The sequence below is a fragment of the Protopterus annectens genome, chromosome 12.part0 (assembly GCF_019279795.1).
Source record: "Protopterus annectens isolate FY-2018-M chromosome 12.part0, PAN1.0, whole genome shotgun sequence".
In the NCBI taxonomy this organism is placed as follows: Eukaryota; Metazoa; Chordata; order Ceratodontiformes; family Protopteridae; genus Protopterus; species Protopterus annectens.
This window is the reverse complement of record NC_056746.1, coordinates 894,862,633-894,878,521: the sequence shown is the minus strand read 5'-3', so window position 1 is coordinate 894,878,521 and position 15,889 is coordinate 894,862,633. Positions and strand designations below refer to the sequence as shown.

The 15,889-nt window shown below is 39.5% G+C and overlaps 1 protein-coding gene across 1 annotated transcript in view; it reads left to right on the top strand.

The window, feature by feature from the left end:
• The window catches only part of PREX1 (phosphatidylinositol-3,4,5-trisphosphate dependent Rac exchange factor 1), a 2,105,011-nt gene that overhangs the window by 1,674,618 nt on the left and 414,504 nt on the right, over positions 1–15,889 (top strand). Inside the window, exons 18-19 of the mRNA XM_044089931.1 lie at positions 5,629–5,777; positions 15,024–15,109. Of these exons, the coding sequence (XP_043945866.1) occupies positions 5,629–5,777; positions 15,024–15,109 (235 nt within the window). The remainder of the gene's footprint in view (positions 1–5,628; positions 5,778–15,023; positions 15,110–15,889) is intronic.

Genomic DNA, 15,889 nt, shown 5'->3' with positions numbered 1-15,889 from the left:
AGTGTTTTAAAGATGTAAGTGTGCCATGAAACTTGAATCAGTCCTCACATTACAATAAACAAGACATCAAACAGGTTGTCAGCATACGCACCTCTTACACAAGATAAAGGCAAAACACATAAACCCACATATGTGCAGGTACTTACCTAGAGCCTACCAAAAGATAAGAGACTTACCAAATGCAAACAACCCACACATACTGATACACAAACAGAATGCACCATTACACATAGCAACACACATATCAGTGTCTCAGCAATTAAGCTCCTAAGGCAAACACCTCAAAACCAAATGTCCTGGTCATAGGCAACTCAATAGTGAGACAGACAAATGTCCCCCTCACCAGGTTGGACAAGGAGAAGGTCATGCACAGCTGCCTGTCAGGTGCTAGGATCCATCAAGTCACACACGCACTGAAGTCAGTCAGCAATAATTACTATCATGAATCTGTTACAGTACATGTTGGAGTGAATGACTTGAGATATACTTCTCTGGACTACGTGAAGAGAGACATGATAGAACCTTCAGATTATGTGTTCCAGGCAGGTATGTCCCTAGCCCTAAACAGCATTCTACTTTCACCTAGGATGATGCCACAGTACAGACAAAAATGATTGATTTCAACAATTGGCTTAGCTTTTAGTGTCACTCCAAGGGGATCCAGTATCTGTCAGCCTGGTAAGACATTGTTGACAGACCACAATGCTTTGCCAGAGATGGCCTTCACCTGTTTCCTCAAGGCTTTTGTATACCGTCAAAAACTATTGCCTCCCCCATAGTGTTTTTTTTAGGCTGTGCCAAAACCACAAAACTTCTGACGTAAAAAAAAGTCCACTAGAGACAAAGTCAGGGTCATGCTACTCAGTGCTAGGAGCCTAAACAGTAAACTGCACTCCCTGGAAGCACTCCTCACCTTGGAAATGTTACAAAATCTGTGCCAACATATGTGCAGTCACTAAGGCTTGGTTCAAGGCCACAGAGATTACCCCAGCTGTCCAAGGCTACAATGCCTTTCACACATTCAGACCCCAAAACGAGTGTGAAAGAACCAAATGTGGAGGTCTATCCAATTTCATTAAATCCAAATACAGCTCGACACTTTTGAAACATTACGACTCTCTTGAGCTACTTCAGGTCCAAATAACTATAGGTTACCTTTCCACATCATGTTCACATTATCATACAAGTCCCCCACCATGAACCAGGAGAAACACACCACCTACCTGGACTTGCTAAAGTTGCTCAATATAAAGCCAAACACCTAGGTCATGGGAGACTTCAACTACCTGTCCATCAATTGATTGGGTGACTTACACAAGCATAGATACAATCGTTCTGAGGTTCCTGGACTTTATTAATTCAAATGCCCTAGAACAATTAGTCTACACCCCCACAAGGGACTCAAATGTCCTAGACCTAGTATTCACCAACATGTAGGGGTCACTGCACTACCACCAGTGTGTCGCCCTCCCTGGATAAGTCAGACCATAAATCTGTGTCTTTTGAAGTAAAAATCAGACCTGACACCCCCACAGCAGCAAGAAAATTGAAAAATTTCTCCAAAGCAAACTATAGCCTTCTAAGCAATGGTATAAAAGGTTTCAAAGCCCTTGCTAACATAGCCAACAATGACTTCTATGCAGAACAGTACACAAGCACCCTCTGTGGCCACTTAAACAAATGTTTTGACTCGGCTGTACCTGACAGGGCTAAAACCAGGTCTTCTCAAAAACAAGCCACCCTGGACTGCAAGTATAAATAAGTTATATAACAAAAGAAAGAGACTGATATCTATGAACAAGAGGGAACTTACTCAGCAAAGGAAGATTACCATCCACAGCTTAAACAAGCAAATCAGAAACCTTGTGAAGTCCTCTAAAGGTAGTTACAAGACTAAATTAGCATCTAGATAAAGACAATCATAAGACATTCTTTAGCTTTGTATGAAACCTAAATGGGAATGCCCAGCTGTGTGCTGAACTTATAGTGAATGGCACCACTCACACTAAACCTAAAGAAATTGCCAACCTGCTAGCTGACAGATTTGGTGATAATTTCACTGACCTGTACCCACCAGCCATACCCCATAGCATTCCTGAAACCAGTCCTCTATCAAGTATCTCCAAAGAACAGGTCCTACAAGTGCTCTCCAAGACTCAAAATATGGGTCTATATCACCATTATGAATGGTGAAAACTCCAAATGCTGTTTAATCAAACTCAGCAGTTTGAAATCTGTAAACAGCGAACTCACGGAACACAGATTTTTTTCCGTGGGAAAAAAATCTATGGGCCATTTTCAGGGCTTTGCTATTTCCTCCACTGTGGTGCAATCTCAGAGTTGATATATTTAAGTAGGGGGTGTGGGGATACAGCCCCCCACTTTTGTTTGTGTTTATAGTTGCTAATTTTTTTTTTCATGGAGCAGCGATTTATTTCCCTGGGGAAAAAAAAATGGTGTTCCGTGAGTTAGCTGATTACGGATTTTGAACTGTTGAGTTCGATTAAACAGCATTTGGATCTTTCACCATTTGAAATGGTGATATAGACCCCAAAAATACAGCATCTATGAGACCAGATAACAGGCTTCTTACTAAACAATCTCAAACAAGACCTAGTGTAACCAGTTAGCACTCTGTTTAACCACAGTCTGAGCGCTGGTTTTGTGCTGGCGGAGTGGAGAGCAGCAACAATAGTCCCCTTGCACAAAGGGGGTCCATTAGCCGACCCTGGGAACTGTACATTGATTAGCCTGACCAGTCTTATCTGCAAGGTTATGGTAAGAATCATCATGGACCTTATCAACCAAGTCATAGGCAACCTTCAAACTCTAGACCCGACCCAGTTTGGTTTTGTCCAGGATAGTGCTTACTTATTAAACCTGATGGATGAGAGGAAAACAGTACATATCACCTATATTGATTTAAGCAAGGCGTTTGACACAATTCCTCACTCAGGAATCATTGAAAAACTCTCCCAGCTGGGGGTTAACCCATATGTCACTAGATGGGTAGCCAAATAGCTCACCAATAGAACACACAGTGTCAAAGTTGGGGAGTCCACTTCCACCAGTAGACTAGTTACCAGTGGTGTACCACAAGCATCTGTACTGGGCCCTCTATTGTTTGGAATCTTTTTCTCTGAAGTTTAAGCAAAAGTAGATGGCCACTGGCTTACCAGGTTTGTAGATGACTGTAAACTGGATACAGTCATAAGAGTCCCTCAACGATGTTAACATATTACAGAAGGGACTGACACAGATGATTGATGCCAAAGCCACAGATCAAAACTAAATGGAAAAAAAATGCCTCATTATTCCCTTTGGCAAAGAAGTATCCCATGCTAATTAGGATATAGATAGCACCCCTCTAAGCTCAAACACAGTGGTGCAAGACTTGAGAACACAGGTTGATAGCAATCTAAACTTTGATCACCATATGTCCATAGTGGTAAGAAAAGCCTTCTACACTGCACATGTCATAAATAAGGTCATCACATCTATGACCAAGGAGGTCATAACTCCACTGTACTCAACCCTTATCAGACCACTAATTGAGTACAGTGGTCCCTTCTGTGTGTACCTCACCAGACATCTGCTGCAGCTGGAAAGACCACAGAGTTTTCTGACCAAGAGAATTCAGTGCCTCCAAAACATGACCTACACGGAATGACTGAAAGCCCTGTCCATTGTACCATGTATCATTCAGGCTGTTGAGAGGTGACCTGTGCCTGGCCTACAGAGCACAGGTCACCTCTCAGCAGCCTGTATGATACAGGGTACAGGCAGCTGAGAGATTACCTGTGCCTGGTCTACAGAGCAGTCTGTGATCCTGCCCTGATGGAAGTGTTGCTCATCCGCAAATCAAATTGGACAAGAGTCACTCGCTCCAGGAATCTCACCCTAGCCTGTGACATTAACAGAACATGTGGGAGAGACAGACATGTCTCCCAGAGATTGTCACTCCTCTGGAATAAGCTCCCACTTCAAGTGAAGCAGAGGTCCTCAATGACTCTATTTAAGCACAACCTTAACAGTTAGAAGGGTAATCGTAAATTCACCCTGGGAATGGCATCTATGTCCCTTATGGACAGAGACATTTGGTGCTGATAATAGAGTCTCTCTGCAAACAACGACCATCTAACTATGGTCATTTAGGCTACACAGTTTTTTTTAATATGGCTAGGCTTGTAAAGGCCCTAGGGCCATTAGCCTAGTAACCTCTTGTGAACCTATTAACTCATAATCAGGCTCTGCACTCCCATCAGGTTCTGCACTTCTGTGATGTTTTTCACACCCATCAGGCTTTGCATTCCTTTCAGGTATTTTACTCCCACCAGATGTTGCAATTTGCAGTCCCTTCATTCTCTGTAGTGATGGCAGGTATTCTACACTCATAAGGCAAAGCACTTCCATCAAGGTGTTCATTCCCGTTGTGTTTTGCTCTTCCCTGAGGCGTTTCACTCTCATCAGTTGCTGCACTATCTTTTGTCGATGCATTCCTTTCAAGCGTGACGCTGCCATCAGGCTCTTCATTCTCCTAAGGTTGTGTGCTCCCATTAGATTGTCGATGCATTCCTTTCAAGCGTGACGCTGCCATCAGGCTCTTCATTCTCCTAAGGTTGTGTGCTCCCATTAGATTGTCAATGCATTCCTTTCAAGCGTGACGCTGCCATCAGGCTCTTCATTCTCCTAAGGTTGTGTGCTCCCATTAGATTGTCAATGCATTCCTTTCAAGCGTGACGCTGCCATCAGGCTCTTCATTCTCCTAAGGTTGTGTGCTCCCATTAGATTGTCGATGCATTCCTTTCAAGCGTGACGCTGCCATCAGGCTCTTCATTCTCCTAAGGTTGTGTGCTCCCATTAGACTTGGAGTTCCACTCAAGCACTGTCTTCCCATGAGGCTCTACAGTCCTGTCAGACTGTGCAGTCCTATTAGTATCTGTACTACCATCAAACCTTTCACTATCATTAGTTTCTGAACTCCCGTCTGACTTGGGATCTCCCATCAGTCTCTGCACTCCCATCACGATTTTCATTTCTGTCAGTCTTTGCACTCCCAACAAGCTGTGTACCCTTTTGAGGCACTGCATTCTTCTTAGGTGTTACACCTCTATCAGGCACTTCAGTGTCCCTCAGAAATTGCACCCCTGTCAGGAGGTGCATCCCCTCAGGCAGTTCATTCCTGTCAGATGTTGGGCTGCCATCATGTAGTTCATTCCTCTGAGAAACTGTATTATTCCCAGCTGTTATCTGTCAGTTGCCACATTCCTGTGAAGGATCTTTCTGCCTAGGTTTCTGTATCCTGTATATCTTCTGCTTTACTGCAGTTTTCTTTATATTTGAAATGCCTAAAGGAATGTTCCATATTGTGTCTAACCAGAAACACTTTGCAAGGCTGAAGTCTTTTTTTACAAAACTAGAAGTGGAGACATATGTGTGAATGTAAAATTAGGAAAAGGGATGGTTGAATCCTTGGATTTTTGAATTATAATTTTCAGCAGCTACATGTTTAATGTGTATTCATATCAAATTAAACTCAATTTTCTGAAGTACCCTGTAGCACTTACAGGGTTGTGCTACATTGTAACATCTTGCATGTATAATGTTTGACATTTCTGTTTCTTCTAGATGGCTGGCCTTCAGGCAGGAAGAAAAATCTATGCCATTAATGAAGACCTTGTTTTTATGCGGCCCTTTCCAGAAGTGGAGATGATTTTAAACCGTTCTTTCTGTTGTCGCAAGCCTCTGCGGATGCTGGTGGCTATAAAAGCTAAAGAGTAAGTTCAGCCATGCAGCGAAATGTTCTCTGCATCACCTGCAAAGCAAGAAAACTATGTAGGAGAATTAAACATTTTTAGTCCACTCACTGACTTCTATTTTGCTGACGTTTTAGGCAACCGAGGCCAATGTCTTTGAAGCTGAGATGAAAATTAGATATTTTTCATAAGGATCACTGTGGTATCATTCAAAATGTTTAGAAATTAATCACAGGTGGACATTTGCTCATCTGGCCTGACTTCCACACTTCCACAGAGCAGAGCTGGTTTCCACCCTGCAGTGAGGACATCAGTGGGAAAAAGGAAGAGCAACCTGCTCCATGTTTAGTCCTTTCTTGGTACAGCAGAGAGATCTTTCTAGCTCATTCTGGCAACTTCCAGAATGATAAGTGCCCTTAAGGCATTTTCATTATTACTGGATTTGACATTTTGCCATTTTACTATTGGAATTAGAATGAAGATGACGAATGTGAAGAAGAGGGTGATGGGGTAGTCACAGAGGGTCCTAGACGCAGTAATAGGATTAAAGATAGGACAAATAATTCGAATAAGAACTACAATTCATCTGACCCTTCTTCAAGTAATAATACTAAGAACAACAATAATTTTTTAGGACCTCGCAACAATCGCAATTGGCGGAACAAGAACAGGAACCGGCACAAATAGATTTGAGCCTTGGTCCCCACACTCTTCCAGTGACTTGTTCTCCTACTATCCTTACAAACAAAAAGGGTGATTTCAAGATTTATAATTATTCTGACTTCGACCCTTGTGAGGAGCTTATTGAATTGCTAGCTCTTGGTTATTCTTTTGTACCTAACAGAAGTGGTAATATAACCCAGGCCATTATCGACCTTAAATGCTTCGTCCGCAAGTTAAACTTACAGGTTCTCTTTAACAATGAACCACTTCGGGCTGATTTTTCATTAAAATTGCCTAGTGTTTTTAATCCACCCCTCCATTCTGTGTTACAACTGTTTGAAACTGTATGTGAAGTCGACTTCAGAGATCAGCTTCCTATTCCACCTCATAGAAGAGGTAATGTTTTAAATAAATCGAATATCACAAAAAAACAAATGGAAGCTTTAGATAACCTGTGTCGACTGGCTATCAGGTTCATTAAACCAGATAAAGGAGGTGGTTTAGTAATATTCAGCGATGAGCAATATAAGGAAAAGATGGCCGTTGTGTTGGAATCTGAAGCTTATTCTCCAGTTTCCATTAATGAGGTGAACGGGACTTACCAGAGAATTAGGGGCTTCCTTAGGGATTTATATCTAGCTGCCAAAATCGATATAGATACCTATCGATTTATTGACATCACTTTTCCTAAAATTCCAGTGATGTTTGGTATCCCTAAGATTCATAAGAATTTGGAAAATCCCCCAATGAGGGCACTCGTCGATGGTAGGTCCTCTATGACACATCCCAGTTCACGGCTTATTGACAGTATCCTGTCAAAATACCTCCAGTTTATTCCAGGGTTATGTAAAGACTCTTGGTCTTTCTTAAGGGACATCAATGAGATACCATTTAATGCCATGGATAATTTTCTTACCATCGATGTGGTAGATTTGTACACTTCAATACCACACCTAGAGGCAGTGGAGTGGATTGGGTTACTCATGAAGGAACTTGGAGCCCCAAACAGTGAGATCCAGTTAGTAACGGAACTCCTTGACATAGTCCTTACATCTAACTACTTTCTATTTGATAAGGACTATTTTCTGCAGAAACGAGGGGTAGCCATGGGCTCGCCCTGTGGGGCGAGCATTGCAAATTTCTTTGTAGGCTATTGGGAGAAGCATTTCTTAAGGAATAAACCGGACTTGATGCAACATGTTCGATTTTACACCAGATTTCTGGATGATATTTTCATCCTCTTTATTGGTGATTCTTTTGAAGCTGACTCATTTGTACTTTCATTAAATACATCCACAGATTTCCTCAAATTTACTTCAAAATTCTCCCTTTTGGAGATTGACTATTTGGATGTTAAACTTGTTAAAGATGTCAACAAGGAAGAGTACCTGTCTACCATCTTTAGGAAGTCGACGTACTGCAATTCTTTTCTCCATTTTTCCAGCTCGCACCCGTTTAAACAAAAACGGTCTATTGTTAAGGGGCAACTTGTGCGAGCAGGAAGAATGTGCAGTACTATAGATGATTTTCATCTTGAATGCGACTTCCTAAAAGAAATGTTTACCAGTCGGGGTTACCCACCGTCTCTATTAGAGGAATTAATTGATGAAGTTACAACTAAAAGAATTGGTGGTTTTTATAAACCACTATTGAGTCAAATGGAAGTGAACCAAAGTAGCTTAAATATCCACAGCCCTAGCACTTGCGTGGATAATAGTGAAATACAGTCTCTGATTATTCCATCTCAAAGTGAGTGCAATTTTAGATTGAATTTTATTACAACTTTTTGCATAGATTCTCAGGCTATTTGGTCTATAATTTGCAAAAATTGGCATTTTATTGCCAATAATACTCTCTTGGCTGGAAAATTAGGACTTAGACCTAGGGTAACCTATAGGAGAGGGAATAACCTGAAAGAGTTAACACAGAGGAATTTGAATAATAGCACATTCAGTAGATAAACAGGTATGTTTGCATGTGGATTCTGTAACTGGTGTAGATCGATCAAAACAGGTAATAGTTTTACTATTAAGAACAGGAAATATCAGATATTCCACAAATTTAATTGTGAAACGAAATCTGTGATCTATATTGCGTTTTGCAAATGTTGCCCTAGTTTTTATATAGGGAAGACGGATCGCAGAGTCCGTGATCATATCTACGAACATGACTATGCAATAAGAAAAGTTAATTGCCAAAATGCTTTGGCAAAACATGTTTATTCTCATCCTGGTCATAGTTTCGAATTTATGGTCATCGACCATATTCCAACTTCCATTAGAGGTGGGCCTTATTCCCTGTTACTTGAGAACCGAGAACTAGAATGGCAACTAAAATTAGATGCTTTCAGGGTCCCAGGACTCAACGAAAATTGTAATATTTCTGCTGTTCTTAAATTGAGAAGCTATATGAGATAAATAAGTTTATTTTAATCTGATAGGCTTGTCTTTAGGCCATATATACACTTAACCACCTTAGTGGTTTTTCATAGTCTCTTTTCTTTTTTGATTTTCGTTCCCAATATCAAAACACTTATTAAATTTATTAAAAAAATTTTACTATAATTTGGTAACAATCGATGAAGTTTTTAATAATATAAGTACAATATTATTAAATAATAGACGAACAACAGATAAAATAATTTCCAACTGATTTATAAGTAACAACTGTAATATTAAAAGGATAGTAAAAACCTTAAGGGACCCCCTTTTTTTTCCTATAAAGATCCCCTTATGCAGATGTTTATTATATATTTATTAACATTTTGGGATCTATGTATAACCTCTTTAGTAGTGTGCTGGCATGGTGAAGTTATTTGTGGCATTTAAGGAAACAATTTATGCACTTTTACAATGATGCGTTGGTTAATTTAAATTGTACTGTTAAAAAAAAAAAAATTTTTAAAATGGTCAATTGTGTATGTCATTTCCTGTTTTTAAGTATTTAAGACATGGGTATTTAATACTTTAAATGTATTGTCTCTGATGAAGCCACAAGGGGCTTGTGGCGAAAACGCTTGATTTTTGCATTAATAAACTTGCGTTTAGGCTTTTAACTGTTGGAACAAGGTTGCCTTGGCGTTTTCTCTTCTTTACCAGTTTGTTTTTTGTTTGGTACTATTGGAATTAGTTTATTCTTGACGTTGGTCTTTTTAATTGTGATTTTGGAGGTATTTCCAATATCAGTCATATTTTCAGAAGAGATCAGCATGAAATATGTCTGTGGGAGACAGATTACACCAAAGAATTACTGCAACTTTTCTATCCCTTTGAGAGCCACCAGGTCTCACATAGTGTGCACTGTGATATATTCAAAAAGAAAAAAAATGTAGTTTTTAGGGCTGAAAACCTTAGGACCTTTATCGAACACAAAAAGCTTTTGGCCTTAGGCTAAGAGATGTCCACTTTGTTTTCTCTAGGAGAACAAACAAAAAGAGAACCAAGGAGAAAAAGTACTGCCACTACTTTTTATTTTGTTTCCACACACCAAACACGTTGTACCAAAACGTTATGAATGCCTTCAATTACACTTGCGTTTTCGTCCCTATAAACATTGACTTCATCAGATAAATGACATTTCATTTCATTTGTCTTTTATACAACTTCCCTAAATGAAACCCAATAAAAACCTTTTATTTCAAATTCATTAAGCAAATCAAGTTCCACCTAATTCATTAATAATTAATGATAAAACAATTCATTTTTCATTTAAAATCACTAGTTCATTAAATCTTTCATACATTTTAATACCTTTCATTTAAAACATTTCTTTAAAAACAATGTGTGATATTTATCTGTCATGTGTGTCATTTATCTGATGAAGTAAATGAAATGAAATGTCATTTATCTGATAAAGTCCATGTTTATAGGGACGAAAACGCAAGTGTAATTGAAGGCGTTCATAACGTTTTGGTACAACGTGTTTGGTGTGTGGAAACAAAATAAAAAGTAGTGGCAGTACTTTTTCTCCTTGGTTCTCATTTTGTTTGTTCATCAGTCGAGTGGAGAGATTTCGCTTGTGGATTATTTTCTCTAGGAGAGCCTTCAAAGGAAAATGGAGTGTTACTTTGAGGTAGAAAAATATTATTGTTAAGGATTCAGCAGGTAGAGAATGTGAGGCCCTAGTAGCCTAATCAGTCCTGCAGCAGCCAGAGGGCACTGACCTGAGGAGGTGTAGCCTTTCCACCCTGAATGTCTGTTTCTGTCACTTTCCCATCTGTTGCAGCCCCCTGGCAGCTGACAGAAGGATTTTATCCTCTTGGATATCCCTGACCTCCACAGATATTGTAGCCATGTTACAACTGAATGCAGAGGGCCAGCCAGTAGGGCTTAACTCTAAAGAATATGTCCGAACACCACCAGTGACCACACCATCAGTGACTTTTTCTACTCCTACTTTCATTTAGGAACCTGCAGCTCATATCTCTCAGCCTCTTAGCACAAGAAATCTGGACAAAGCCTAACATAATGGGGGCACAAAGGCCCAAAAATAGGGACACATTTTAAATATTGCTCTTATAAACTTAGAAAGTTGCTAGAATAACAGGATTTGTATTAGCATGCATTTTCTGAAGGATATGAAGTCTGAAACTCAAACGCATGTCACTAGTTAGTGGCTTAGATAATCTCAGTGATTTGTCAGAAAACAAACAAAAAAAAATAAGTATTTATGAGGAACAGACCAAAATTGTGAGACAAAAATCTGGACATTTCTGTGAAAATCTGTACAGTTGAAAGGTATGCTGTAGCTTCAGGCAAAAAAAATAAAAACATTTTCTTGTTAGTTTAAAAAAACAACAACAAAAAAAAAACCCAAGCTATAGAAATCTCTGACATTGTACCCAGTGGGACAGGTGCCCTACCTAGAGTTGTTCACCCCCACATTTCCTTCCCCAGCCTCAGACATTTTTATTTATAGAGGACTATGTGGCAGCATGACAGAGAGTATAAGTCCTGCCCCCCCCCCCCTTGCAGAGCCATTCCTTATGGATACAGTACCTCACAACAGAGGAAAAATGAGCCCTCCACCCCGGCAGTCACCTGACTTGAGCATTGGTGAGGATGAGGAGCAGGATCTTAGATAATCTAACAAGGTTTGTTGCTCTCAAGGCTGTAGTGTGGATGGGGAAGAATCACCTTCTACTGGCTCTCTTCCTAAGGTGATCTGAGTTTCTGAGAGTCACTATTTTTTTCTGCATTCTTTTTAATGCTCCCCTTGTAATCTTGGAGCTTCCCCACTACTTGCTCTGTAGACCTGTTTGTTCCCAGAGAAGTAAGAGCCCTACAACCTATTTTTTCCTGTCATGGTAAGAACCAAACATCAGAGAGTGGTGCCGTCTTTCATGTTTTTTTTTCTGTTTTACTCCCTGGCCCCACTGCTCATGCCTGGTAAGCCACCTCATGGTTTGGCACACAGTAGGTATCAGCAAGAATGCGTTCCTTCCACAAGTGGCATAACTTCAAGACTTTCCTGCCCTGCTGCTCTCAAAGGCAGTGTGTTGATGTGGTCTCTGGTCTTCAGTGGGGACTTTATCGTGGCACTTTGTTGCCCAGTTATGTATCCCCATGCCCCCCCACTAAAGAGAGGTGAGCCAGCATAGCTGCATCCCTCCTCCCCATGCCAGCTGTATCAGGTGCCTAAGGCACTAATCAGTTCGTCACTTGAGTCATAGTCAAGGCTTTATCCCTTCATGCCAACCAAAAGAACTGTCTGAGTGACAAATTTGATGCAGTGGCATTTGAAATAGAGAGAAAAGGAGTCATCTTGCACTAGTAAAAGATAGTTAGAATTGCTGGACATCAAGGAACCCAGGCCCACTTCCATCCCTCCAGTGTTTTTTGTCTTTGAAGACGTCTTTAAAAGTGTTTTCTAGAATTGGATTCATTCACAGCCCAGGGCTTCCAGAAAACCAGATTCTACAGGATAAAGGAAAAAATTAAAGTTTATAATAATCCTGTTGCATTTATTAGATATTACCAGATGATCTAAAATGACACTTACTAATATTACAGTGTCCAATAACAAAGGATATTGAATACTGGTAAGAAGGTTTATACTTTGTATTGGAGACGTGTTACAACATGAGGGTAATAGGTTAAGACAGAAGTGACCAAGTTGTGCTAGAGCATGCTTGAGGACCGCACCTTTACTACACACCATGAAAGAGCAACTTTTAAATGCAATAAATAATGACAACTCTTATTTTTTATTGGTGCCACAACATAAATACTTTCAGATGGGATAAAATTGAATAAAATCCATATGTGATGCAAAATATTCAAATGAATCAAAAAAGGTGAATCTTAACAAGTCACCAATATAATTTGTAATTTTCCACTGAGATTAAAACCACAGTGCATTAAAGTGCTGACGTTAAGAATAAATAAGCGTTCTTTATAACATAAAAGCTATTTCGGGATCCTACCACTTGCTGTCCGGGGGTAAATCTATTCTAGCATAGTAACTGCATACCAGTAAAATGTTAGACAATGTGGCTGTCTAAGTGTACCATTCATGTTCCTACAGTCTATCCTTTCTAGTAGAAACAAAATGAACATTTAAGATTAGGCTGCAAGAGCATATCAAGACATTAGCTATGCATACATTTATTATATGTGGAGTTTACCCTCCCTGGGGTAGTAAAGTGTTGTTTCTGAGGTTGTATCACTATTTATTTAATTTACTTCTTCAGCTTTTAAATGCACATTTAGATAGAAAAGTATAAATCTTTTGTTTGTGCCTCCCTCTAAGGATGTTTTTGAAAAATTAGAGGAGAAAGGCAAAGCTACGTAAATGGTTAAATAGTTTTTCCATTCTTCTGTTGTAAAGTATAGCAAGAATTCTTTTACCAGGTAGTGTCCGTTTTATGTAGAACAGTCCCATACAGATGAATTCAAGCAGAAGAAGGCCTTTCAATAAAAGGATCTGTGGGAAGGAGGCACAGGTTGGGTTAAGCAACGGGGCAGAAGCAAGGGAATGACCACCTCCCAGCCAACAGAGTTCCACCCAGTTTTGAATAGCTTAACTCACCCTCCCCTCCTACACCAACTTTCTTCCCCCTACCTGTTAAGATGAAGACAAACCTGACCGCAGGCAGTCAAAATGAAATTCAGGTAATTTCCATCCTTCATAGGAATGACCAGGTGGCCTTAGCAGGTCCTGTCCTGTCCACTCCTCCAGTACTGCAGGAGGAAGAATCCCCCACCCAAGAAAAGCAGGGAGCAGGATTTTATGCCAAATTTTCCTTGTATCCAGGAAAGATAGATCTTGGAGACTTATCCTAGATCTTTCCAAATAAATTCCTAATCATTAAAAAACAGAAAAAAAAATGAAAACAGCACTGCTCTTTATTAACACAATAACTTAGTTAAGCTTTTTTGTCTAAAATGACTTAATCCAAACTGAGTTCACATTACTTTAATGTTATTATATAGTACAAGACAGTCACATTACTAATGTTATGAACTAATGAACAGTAGTAAAAACAACATCAAAATATTTGCAAAATGAGCAAACCAGAAATATTGCAAATTTAATCATGAGTCGTGCTTTAAGAACACTTTTAACATTCAACCTTTCATTAAGTTATGAAGATTTGTTTGCTGCTAGCTTTAAATCCTAGTGCAGTTAAAGAATTTCAACTTCACCCTCTTTTTGTCTTTCTAACTTACATGTAAATGACTGTTTAAACAAAACCTCATTGCCATCATGTATTCATTAGTTTAATTTTCTTATAGTTTTCTCAGTATAAAATGAGTTACTTGAAATAGCAATAGCACAATGGACAACCACAGGAGTGGTCAGTGGCTTTTGCAACATACTGTGCAGGCTGTGAAGGCAGTGAGTTTCACCTCATGCTATTCAGATAGTAGACATTTAGTTTTACCACACGTGCAGGCTGTTTAGGTCAGTGACGTTTACTGTGTGGTTAGGTATGACCTGAATTTCATTTCTAGGTCAGTGAGTTTTACTTTATGTCTTGCAGGTATGCAGGCCCTGTAGGTTCATACATCCTGCTGGAGTTCATAGAGTAAGCACATGATGTCCATCTGGCCATTTATCTGGTTTCTTGAGCAATATGACCATGTGTTAAGACTTCTTTCTGTTGTTGCTGAACGGTTATGAGACAGCAGTGGTGTTTGGCAAGCAATTAAGGAGAATCCACATACCACTGCTTCATTATAGGTTCAAGAACTTGACAGTCTTAAGCATATGTGTGGTAGCCTGAATATTAGAAACACTTTATATCTGAGATACTAAAGAGCACAATGGCAGTATGAATAGTTACTGTATAAATGAACCTGTGTGGTGGCATTTTATCCCAAATTATTGACATGCCTTCTTACTGCAGCATCAGTTACTGAGCCTTTCAGCGAGATTCTAGCCTGGGTGAGCCAGGACACAGGAGAAGATCTATTTACGGTACTATAGTATCAAATGTGTCCTTTTTAATGGGAAAAGCATTGAACTCATGCAGCACATTTCTGAAGATTGTATTAAAATAAAAAAAAAAATCCAAAAAGGTTTAAATCTCCAAAAGAAATAAAATATTGTACTATCCAAAATAAAGTATCCATTTCATGTTGGCTTCATTTTTTTCTACAGAATTATCAAAATGCCTGATTGTCCTGGAACACTGTCCTTCCATATCCGAGGATCTGCACCATCATACGTCCGTGCTGTGAGGAGAGGTGAGGCTCAGTCTCAATGTTAAACAGATATGGAAATGGACCAGGGACTTCCAGTTTGAGTTGGTTACTTAATTATCTGCCCATTTTGCTTTTTGGAATAGATCACAGGGTGTACTAATAATACCTGATATAAGTGGGGGAATCTAACTGACATACCAACAGTCTGTTCTTCTACTGAGAAAGTAAAAAAAAAGTCTTGAAAAGTATTAAGTCTATATCTGAGATATGTAGTTTAGAAGGAGAAAATGTTCACATTGCTCTAAAATATTAAAAATGTATTGATGACATTACTGTGGTAACATTAAACAAATGTAATTCTATACTGTAAAGAGTGATTTTCAAATCATGTCCTTAGAAATTCACATTAAAAATGCATAACACTTTTTTTTCCTGAAACCATGTAAAAGTCGTATTCTTTTGACCTTAACTTGTTTACACATTTTCAGTATGTTCATCCACTATTTCCATTCCATGCCCCCATCTTTTGCTGAAGTTCTTGCTCAGTGTCTGTCTATGATGTCACATTGTCTGCATACAGCAGTGTTGTCAGCCTGTCCCCTCCAGCTTGTTTCCTAATGTAGTCCATCACCAGTATGAACAGCAGTGGGCTCAGAGATAAGAACTGGTGCACACCCACTCCCATTGGGAACCCCTCTGTTAGACCAAGCAATGTTTGTACTTGAGTCATTGGGTCCTTGTACACAGCCTGCACTAATTCTACCAATGTTTTTGGGACTTTGAACCACCACAGGACTGCCCAGATCAGCTTTCTTGGGACCT